This window comes from Solanum stenotomum, chromosome 10, assembly GCF_019186545.1.
Source record: "Solanum stenotomum isolate F172 chromosome 10, ASM1918654v1, whole genome shotgun sequence".
Taxonomy (NCBI): domain Eukaryota; kingdom Viridiplantae; phylum Streptophyta; class Magnoliopsida; order Solanales; family Solanaceae; genus Solanum; species Solanum stenotomum.
In genome coordinates this window covers 41,910,302-41,921,217 of record NC_064291.1, presented here as the reverse complement: position 1 = coordinate 41,921,217, position 10,916 = coordinate 41,910,302, and the positions used below count along the sequence as shown (strand labels likewise).

At 27.5% G+C, this 10,916-nt stretch overlaps 1 protein-coding gene across 3 annotated transcripts in view; it reads left to right on the top strand.

Moving 5' to 3' along the window:
• Positions 1–6,222, top strand: part of LOC125841724 (3-ketoacyl-CoA synthase 11-like) — a 303,969-nt gene extending 297,747 nt beyond the window's left edge. For 2 of the 3 annotated variants that reach the window (XM_049520899.1, XM_049520898.1), the window contains exon 2: positions 4,392–6,222. In XM_049520899.1, coding sequence (XP_049376856.1) covers positions 4,638–6,155 — 1,518 coding nt within the window. In that variant the 5' untranslated portion in view covers positions 4,392–4,637 and the 3' untranslated portion in view covers positions 6,156–6,222. Of the gene's footprint in view, positions 1–4,089; positions 4,232–4,388 lie in introns of those variants that run through there. The other variant, XM_049520897.1, reaches the window with a different exon arrangement.
• The last annotated feature ends 4,694 nt before the right edge of the window (positions 6,223–10,916 follow it).

Genomic DNA, 10,916 nt, shown 5'->3' with positions numbered 1-10,916 from the left:
GCAACATTTATAGTCAAACAACTGAGTCAACCAGTAGCCATATATATAGGAAAAATCCTTTTGGTCATAATTTGGCCGAATGGTAAAAGGACATGTTTACACTATAAATTAGTTTATTTTTGGATATTTTTGCCCTTTAACTTAAATATTGAATATATTCTTCAATTATGTTTCCAATACATTGAAAATGATCAATGAGATTAATTATTAATGATTTCATAATTAAACATGAGAAAGAAATCACAAAGTTAACCAAAGAAAACATAAGTCTCACCCACTTTTCTTACTTGAAACTTTCAAGATCTAAAAAAAAAAAATTAAAATATAGCAGTAGTAGTAAAAAAATATATATATACTATAATTTTTCCAATTTCTAAATTTCTTCCTTTCTACTTATTCTTTTTTTGTTTATTTATTTTTCATTTCTTATTTCTTAATGATAAAATAAAATAAAAAGTACAAAAGAGGAGTAAATTGTAGGCTACCTATTTTAGTTTATAATTTCTAATCATGAAAAGATAAATTATATCTAAATTTAAATATTAAAAATTTATATCTATAATACTCAAAATTAAAAATCTGAATTCACCAAGTTGGCAAAACAATTACTCTTATTTATTTAAAGGAGTTGTTGTTACGCATGGATTTTCTAGAAAAAAAGTTAAATGATAAATATATATTTTATCTGATTATACTTAAAATGTATGTGAGTGAAATATGAAGAAAACTGAAATTACCATCATGTTTCCTCTATCATGTGATTGTTTTCATATCCTCGGATGTATATGAATCACATCATACACAAATAAAGACTCATTAAAATTAATATTTATTTATTTATTTTAGTACTACAGACATATACAAATATTTTTTGGAAAAAAATATTGATGGTTCTTCATTGAAAAATAATAACTAGGAAAGAATATAGAAGTTCTTTATGATTTCAAAATAAACTTTTATAAAACAAAAATTAAAATAAAAACATCTTCATAGTTTTCTGATGATAATGACAACACAAATTTGTTAAACATGAACTAGATCAAAGTTTCATCACATATATATTTTTCTTTATTAGTAGTATTTGTTGTTTTATCAAAAAAATGTTTGTTATTAAATGATATGTTAAAATATTAAGTATACATAGTTGTAGTCACAATATTTTTTTTTGCTCTCAAATTAATAATTTTTAAAAAATTGATTAAGAATTTTTAAAAGTAAGTAATTTTATTGTATTTATTATATGAATAAATTTAAATTACCTATTTAAATAATTATTTAAATTCATTTTTAAATAATTTTTAAATATAATGTAAAATAGTTCAATAATAACAGTCAAAATTCAAAATACTTTAGAATCAGTAGATATCAACACAATAAAGAAATACTAAAAATCATATGGTTCATAAGTGTCGATCCTATTTCACAACAATCCAAGATAGTTACACATTAATGTTGTAGTTTTGATATTTGTTAATTATTATGTTGTAAAAAATTGAACTACATATTTAAATATATTATGATTTAAAAAATTAAATTACGTATTTAAAACTACATATTTAATTATTATGTTTTAAAAATTAAATACGTAGTTCTATAATGTGTTGATTTTTATCAATTCTAAAGTATTTTGAGTTTTGATTATCTTTATTGAAATATTTTTTAAATTATATTTAAAAACATATTTTTATGTATATTATTAACATGTATTTTAATTTTCTCCTTTGGTAGAAAATTCTATATTAAATGAAAATGATTTTTAATAAATGTATATCCCAATGGGAAAATCATTTTGACCATAATTTGACCAGAATTGTAAAATGACATGTTCACACTATAAATTAGTTTATTTTTGGACGTTTTTTGGCCATAATTAATGTGTTATTCATGGCATAGTTATAACTGTCTTATCATCAATTATTTTTTAGAAACATCTAATTTACAAAATAACATTATTTTTTCTCTATAAAGAATAATCTTTAAATTTTATCATAAAATAATATTTTATTCATTTTTTAAAAGATGATTATGAAATATAATATTCAAATCAGTATATTAGTGAAGAAAAGAATAAACAAATCATATTCTTTTTTAATATTGATGATAGTGTATTAATTATACTATAATGAAATTAAAATAAAGAAAAAAAATGCACTACTATCCCACAACAAATTTTGTATTATGAAGTTAGATATTAACGAATATTTTTTTGTGTATGCTTGATTTTAGAATTGGATGATTTGTATATAATAGAAATAAATAAATGTTAACTTATTTTACAAGTTCAAAACTCGAAAATCATTGATAAACTATATCCAAAGATATCTTATGGAATTTGAATTTGTATAATTTAATTTTACATGTTGGAAAAGAAAAAAGAAAGGATGACAAAAAAGATGAAGAAAAAGGAACAAACAAAGAGTGAATTATGAAGAATTAAAAGAAGGCGAAGTTAGATTGTAATGGGTCCCACATTATAAAATCTATTGAATAATTTCTTTCACACAATTGATAATAATTCTAACTCATTAAACATAATAATTATTGTTCACGCGTACTTTTAGAAGTTTAGAAAATAGTAATAATAAATACTTGACTTTACTTTGGAAGGGAACAAGGTTAAATTAGTCTTTTTACAATTCTGGCCAAATTATGGCCACATAATTCTGGCCATTTAGCACTTCTCATATATATATATATATATATATATATATTAAGTCTATAATTCATGTTCATTGATTAAAAACTTGAATTCAAAAAAATATTAAATAATGATAAATTAGTAAAATTACTTAGCTTTTTAATGCATGTGAAATCTAATTAAATGGTGACACATAAATAGGAATGGATGGAGTATTTCCGTATGGACAATTGAGGAGCCGAAGCGTTATGAGTTATTTCAATATCGGATGATTGGGGATCCGCAGTGGCGTAGCCACGTGGTGGTTAGGGTGTCCAATTGGATACCCTGCATCGAAAAAAATATTGTATATACAAGTAAAATGGTACACTAAATGATACACTAAGTGTCAAATCAAACTACCTCACAAAAGTAATTACTCCCTCTGTCTCTAATTACTTGTCCACTTTTGATTTTGCACACTTATTAAGAAAATAATTATTGATATAGTGAGTTTACTATTTTATCCCTATTAATTATGAAGTGGATGAATTAAAAATTTAAGATTTTTAAAAAGTCTACCTTTTCAAAGTAATTAATTGAGGTATAATAGGTAAAAAAAAAATTGTCTTTTCTTGATTTGTCAAAATGGATAAGTAATTAGGGACAACTAAAAAAGAAAAAATGAACAATTAATTAGGGACATATGAAGTATTTTAGTATCGGATATCTATATTTTTTAAATCTAAAAATTGTATGTATTAGTAATTACTCCCTCCATTCCATATTAATTGAATTTTTGAGGCATTTTTCATTTTTCAAATTAACTTAATTGTTCAATTTTCAAGACTACTTTTAGAGTGTTCATCCAATTTTACCCTTCATTTGGATTTTCAATGTAATTACTTCAATAAATTTGACGATGATTAATAAGGGTAAAAATGGAAAACTATATTTAATTTATGTTTTTAATCTATTTTTCTTAAAAGGTGTAAAATACCTCAAAAATTCAATTAATATGAAATGAAGAGGATAATATTTTGAAAAATAAAAGAATATTTGTTAAAAGAGCTAAAAAAAAAAGTTGAAATACAGCTGGAAGAAAGATACCCGTCCAACATGTTCTCTCACCAAAAATATGATTTTCATGGCACTGAAAAACTGGCCCAAAACAAGGACCCACAGCTCTATGTAGAAAGGCTACAAGTCTACACATTTCTATGTACCAAAACACACCTTATTTTATTGTTCAATCTTTTTAAAATTCAATCCCAATTTCCACTTTCTTAGCTTATAAATATTCTGATCAATAAAATTCTCTTAATTATTTTTAAACTATTTTCTTAGAAAATATAAAGTGTAATAATTTTTTTGAATATTAAGATTTTTATTTCTGTTGAACTATAAAAAAAAGTCCAACAATTCAATGTAGTTCATATGTTCTTTTTTATTAGTTTAAAAAAAATAAAAAATTCATATGTTCTTTTTTGACCATCAACTCTTTTTAAAATTCAAATCCCAATTTTCGCTCTCTGGCTTATAAATATTGTGATGATCACTGTACCAATTTAAAAACCATTTCCTCACTTCCCTCTCTTAACTTGTGTTTTAAAGGTTTCTTATACTCTTGTCTTTAATTGTTTTTCTTAGCTCCTTTTTAGTTTATGGATAACAACATCTCTACCTTGCGCAGGTAATAATATAGTTTGTGTATACATATATGTCATTGTTGTTGTAAGATTGATTGAAGTTTGTTGTTCTTTTTCTGCAGGAGGTTGTTTGATTTTGGGCTGAGTTTCTGGTGAGGTTGTTCTTGACTATTGTTGCCCCCTTTGTTGTTAAACTACCCTTAAAATGTTGTAAAAATTCAATCTTGACTACTCCTACAAAACACAATTTTTGGGGAAAGTCAAACTTTGTAGGTAAACATTGCCCTTAAATAGTAGTATAGTCAATCTTGATTATAGGATTAAATTGCCCTTCAACTGTTTGATTTTGGGTTTCTTAGAATTTCATCAAAATGAATGAATCTAAGCCATCTTCAAATTCAAGAAACCTTCCTGATTTCCAACAATCTGTGAAACTTAAGTATGTTAAACTTGGTTATCATTACCTTATTACTCATGGAATGTACCTGTTTTTGTCACCTCTAGTTGTTATCATTGCTGCTCAACTCTCAACATTCTCACCAAATGACTTGTATGCTCTTTGGGATCAGCTTAGGTTCAATCTCATATCTGTTGTTATTTGTTCCACCCTTTTGGTCTTTTTGTCTACTGTCTATTTCATTACCCGTCCTATCCCGGTCTACCTTGTTAATTTCTCGTGTTATAAACCCGAAGATGCTAGGAAGTGTACAAAGGGGAATTTCTTGGAGATGTCTAAGTCTGTTGGAACATTTTCTGATGGGAATCTTGAGTTTCAAAGGAAGATTGTTGAGAGGTCTGGTCTTGGTGATTCAACTTACCTCCCTGAGGCTGTGACTAATGTACCGCCAAATCCTTGTATGGCGGAAGCAAGAAAAGAAGCTGAGGCTGTCATGTTTGGAGCTATTGATGAGCTTCTTGCTAAAACCTCTGTTAAGCCTAAGGATATTGGGATTTTAGTAGTGAATTGTAGCTTGTTTAACCCAACCCCTTCTTTGTCCGCGATGATTGTTAATCATTATAAACTTAGGGGGAATGTTATTAGCTACAATCTTGGTGGAATGGGTTGTAGTGCTGGTTTGATCTCGATTGATCTTGCAAAAGATCTTCTTCAAGTCCATCCCAACACTTATGCCTTAGTGCTTAGCATGGAAAACATCACTTTGAATTGGTATTTTGGCAATGAGAAATCCATGCTCCTTCCAAATTGTTTATTCCGGATGGGAGGTGCTGCTGTGTTGCTCTCAAATAAACGATCTGATAAGAAACGGTCAAAATACCAGCTGGTCCATACTGTTAGAACTCACAAAGGTGCTGATGATAAGTGCTTCACATGTGTTTACCAATTGGAAGATTCCGATGGAAAAGTTGGCGTCTCTCTGTCAAAGGAACTGATGGCAGTAGCTGGCGATGCTCTAAAGACAAACATCACAACATTAGGTCCTCTTGTGCTTCCTATGTCTGAGCAGTTCCTTTTTTTCGCCACATTGGTGGGAAGGAAGCTATTGAAGGCGAAGATAAGGCCTTATATCCCTGATTTTAAGTTAGCATTTGAGCATTTCTGCATTCATGCTGGTGGAAGAGCTGTGCTGGATGAACTAGAGAAAAACCTTCAGCTCTCTGATTGGCATATGGAGCCTTCACGAATGACACTTCATCGATTTGGCAACACTTCAAGCAGCTCCCTTTGGTACGAATTGGCCTATTCGGAAGCCAAAGGTAGGATCAGGAAGGGAGATCGAACGTGGCAGATAGCATTTGGTTCAGGATTTAAGTGTAACAGTGCTGTTTGGAAGGCTTTGAGAAGTATAAATCCAGACAAGGAGAAGAATCCCTGGATGGATGAAATTCACCAGTTCCCTGTTGATGTTCCAAAAGTTGCAAGAATCTAAACAACTCAATGGAACTTAAAATTAGCTAAGTGCTTCCTAAATGTGTAAAGTTGAATTCTTCATTAGAGGATAGTTCATTAGTTGATCCAAATTTGTTTGAGTTTCTAAAAGATTTATAAATATTGAACTACTTGTTTTCAAATCTTTATGACTGTCCAAGTATACCTCTCATTATGTTTTGTCACTAGACTAACAACATACTTTGTTTCTTATATATTTACTAGATTTTTCAATATAAATACAAAATTCGCGTAAAAGTTACTAAGTTTCAGAAATCCCCATCCAATACCTTAATATTCATGTAAAATTCTTATCTAGACAGGGCACATGTTGTTGGGATTCATTGTGTAATGTTGAATTATTTCATCAACATGTTTATGTTGGAGAAGCGTTGAGGAATTATTGCTTTAATAATTGTTTTGTTCCATTAATTATTTAACTCATCCTAACCCCACAAAAAAAGTATATTTCCAAAAGGAAAAATAGAGAAAAAGATTCTATTTGTCTGGGGGGGATATGATATTATAGTAAATTACTAAGAAAATAATTTTGTAAAATTTTCTTTATTTTTTCCTCTTCTATATAAACCAACCAACAGAAAAGAGAATTAGCTTCCTCAGAACAACAATGAAAATTGAAATATGTACATATTCAAGAACATATTAATTGTAGTCTTCCAAATTTACTCCTATATAGGTAAGTGAAGTCTTATGTAAAATATCAAATAGCTACTTATTTAATTACTTCTTCTGTTTATTTTTATCTGTTCATTATTGATTTATCACATCCAATTATAAGTTGCGATAAATAAATAAAATAATAATTTTATCATCCTTCAATTATAATAAATTTCACATTTTGAGAAACGTATTAAAAATTGTTATAGTTAATCATAAAGTTAAATTAGGAATTAAATGATAAATTTTGACTGAATTTTCAAACTGGGCTAGTAATAAATTATACGAACCACATATTATAAGTACTAAATAACATCCTATCCCTTCTAGTTTTCTATTTACCAAAAATCCCTTAAAAATGATGTTTGCGGGATACATAGCGTTGTGCACGGATACATTAGGTTTGATACATTCCACATAGCGGGATACATAGCGTTGTGCACGGGATACATTAGATTTGATACATTTCACATAGCAGGATACATAACGTTGTGCACGGGATACATAGCGTTTGATACATTTCACATAGCGGGATACATAGCTTGTGCGCGGAATACATGCGGGATACATAGATAAATAAGGGATTTTAAAATTTTTTTAACTAAATAGGAATAAATGAATATTAAGATANGGGATACATAGCGTTTGATACATTTCACATAGCGGGATACATAGCTTGTGCGCGGAATACATGCGGGATACATAGATAAATAAGGGATTTTTAAAATTTTTGAACTAAATAGGGATAAATGAATATTAAGATAAGTAAAGGAGTGTAGTTAAGTAATTTGTCCTTATAATCCCTCACATCCGATATAGTAAATGAATTGTTAACTCTTTTTTTCTTAAAGTACAAAATAAATAAATTTTCAATGCTTAAGAACATTTAATATTTTTTCCAGAATTACCTACTTTTTTTCCCCAAGATTATTCTTTTATGTAATATCTTTTAATATCTTTCTTTGCATGACACATTCCACACTCATTTATATTGAGTTAGAGGAAGTATAATAAATAAATAAAAGTGAACGGTGAGTAACATTTTAGAAATGAATATAATATTTGTAGGGGAGGTGTCCACGTTATAAATACGATTGAAATTGGAGACGACAAGCTCTCTAAGGGAAGAAAAAAGAAGATATTTTGTGAACATATGGTAATTGCCGACATGCCAAATGCGAAGCTCGCCGCCCCCACATGCCACAACGCCAAACAAAAAATTTGACTAATCTTATCACATTAAATTAGTGTTTTGTCATAAAAAATAATTTAGTATTTCCTTCGTTCTAATTTATATGAGTTAGTTTAATTTATTATAAAGTACAAAAAATGAATTTTTTTTTTTGAAACTTGTAGTTTAAAATTAAATATAGATGGTTCTTTCTTTAAAAAAGAAAAAGAGAATTTTTTATTGATAATGGGGTTCGAACCCACAACACTAGTGTGAAAAACATTTTCACCGTCCTTTCTTATCACTGGACTATCAATCAATTTTGTTAGAGGGTTCACTAGGGTGTTTGTGGTTCGGTTTGAATCAGTTATTGGTTAAAACAAAAACCAAACCAATCTAGTCAGTTTTAAAGTTTCTAAAACCAAACGAAAAAAATAACCATCAGTTTGGTTATTGTCGGTTTGGTTCAATTTTTATGGTTTTTTTGGTTTGAAAGTAATAAAAAAATTTAGGACATACGTATCTCGATAGACACAAACACCTACGACATGAACAATCCACAAGAAATTTCCTATGGTTGGTTCAATTAAACAATTAAGCAATACTAGAGTTATTATTACCTGAACAAAGTGATTCAATTAAGAGAAAATGTGACTAATGTTATGTGAGGTAGGATATGTAAAGACTAAAGTAATGAATTTTGATGGACTTAGACTTAGGATTGTAATAGTTTGGCTAAAATTTAAGTGTTCGGCTTGAGAAAATGGTAAAGTTAAAAATTTAAATTAATTAAAATTTAACAAAATAACTATATTTTATTTATGAATAATATATAAATAATTATAAATTTTACATATCTAATTTATCAGTTCGATTTGGTTATTTTTGTGGTTGTTTTTTAGTAAAATCAAAACCAAACCAAATAGTATCGGTTTTCAAAATTTAAAATCAAACCTAATCAAACCAAACTAAATATCAGTTTCGTTCGGATTGAGGTTCGATTTGGTTTGTTAACCATAACCATGAACAACCCTAGGGTTCACAAGTAAATATACATATGTATTTATTAAATTTTCTAATACAAATATAAGATCTAAAGAAAAGCTAGTGAGTTCGTCCGAACCTACAAACCCCCATCTAGCTCCGCCTCTAATCGTAAATCATTTCATTAAAAATAAAATAAATATTTTAAAATTAAATTGTTAGATTTTCTTTTTTAATGAACTAAAAAGAAAAATGAAGTATTAAATTGGGGAAGAGAAAGTATATTCTTGACAAAACTTACAAATAAAGTGAACACCCCTAGGCCCTAGTACAAAACTACCCAAGAAAGCATTATTGAGATGTTATTTATATATATTTAAAATAGGTGTATGAGGAAACGGAGAAGTGGAGAAGTAGGCTTTTTTTATTTTTAATAATTATGTATTCGAGTCAATTTATTCATTATCTTAATTAATTTAACGAAATATATAATATCTCCTACCACCACAATTATTATTTATTGGGTACCTCTATCTAAATTTGGTCAAATAAGAAAAGTATTTTGGATAAATAGACATTTTGGTCATATAAAGGTGTCAAGCACGCACGTCAGCTATGTAGACCAGAATTATGTATGATTTTTTTATTTTTTATTTTGGTTAATAATTATGTATGATTTGTATATGTAAGAATGCACTGAACATGCATGCATTTAAAAATATTATTTTAGTTGAGAGAAACGTACAATTGAAGTGCATGTTCTTGCATTAATTATAATTTGGGAAACTCCTTTCAATCGAATTAAATTGCAAATTGAGTCAAGTTAAAAAAAAACAGCTAATAATTTAATTTGACTTGGTTTAATATTTAAAAAAAAACTCTGATTATACGACTATACTTGTGTTGGTTTGGTTTTAACTAAAAAAAGTCAATTTGAGACCAAACCAATTTTAAAATTTATTTCATACATAAAATATTTACTTTGATGTAATTTCTAAATATTTCTTATAAGTTTCCATAATGTTTATCTTTTAACATATTTTTTCAAGTTTTTTGAGACTTAAAATTTTGAATGGTCCAATAAAGGTTATAGTCTACATATATTAGTAACTCTAAAAAAGCTCAATTCAAAATTGAATCAATATTAATGCTAATAAAAAAATTAATTCAACACTAAGAAGGAAAATAATGTTGAATATTTGTTCTTTGATTTTTCATTGATTTAGACATTTAAAATACATAACCTAAATTTAATTTTTCTTTAATGTTTAATCATGTAATTAATACTTATATTAGACTTGTTTTAGCATGATTTAGTACTTTTTAAATTATGATCATTTTCATTGTGATTTATGAATTTGCAATATTTAATTTATACGGTTTCATTATTATTTTCATTGAATATTTTAGTGTTATCACTCATAATCAATATTTGTTTGTATGAATACTTTACTGAAAAAAAATCCAAATACCCAAAAAAAAATCTGAGGTTTATTAGTTTGGTTTGATATTTGAAAAATTCGAACCAGCCGAGGTTGAAAACCCCCAAAAAAACTCAAGTTTTATTAATTTGGTTTAATTTATAAATTTAAAAACTTAACACAAATAATTTGATTTGATATTTGAAAACTCCAAACCAACCCGATCATGTACACCCCTACTTTATGCTTTTGTCACTCCCACAAATCACAATATATAGATTGGACTTCCTTTCTATATATGTTCACAATTTGATTAAAAAAAATTGAAATTGAAAATATTTTATAAAAACAAACTTAAAATATTTTTTTGGGGTGGAGGGTCGAGGGTACGGGTGAAAAAATGAAATTTTGAAATTGAAAATATTTTTTAAAAGCAAACTTAATTTATTTTTTTTGGGGTGCAGGGTGGGGGTGGGGGTGGGGGTTCAAGGGTAGGGTGAAAAAATGA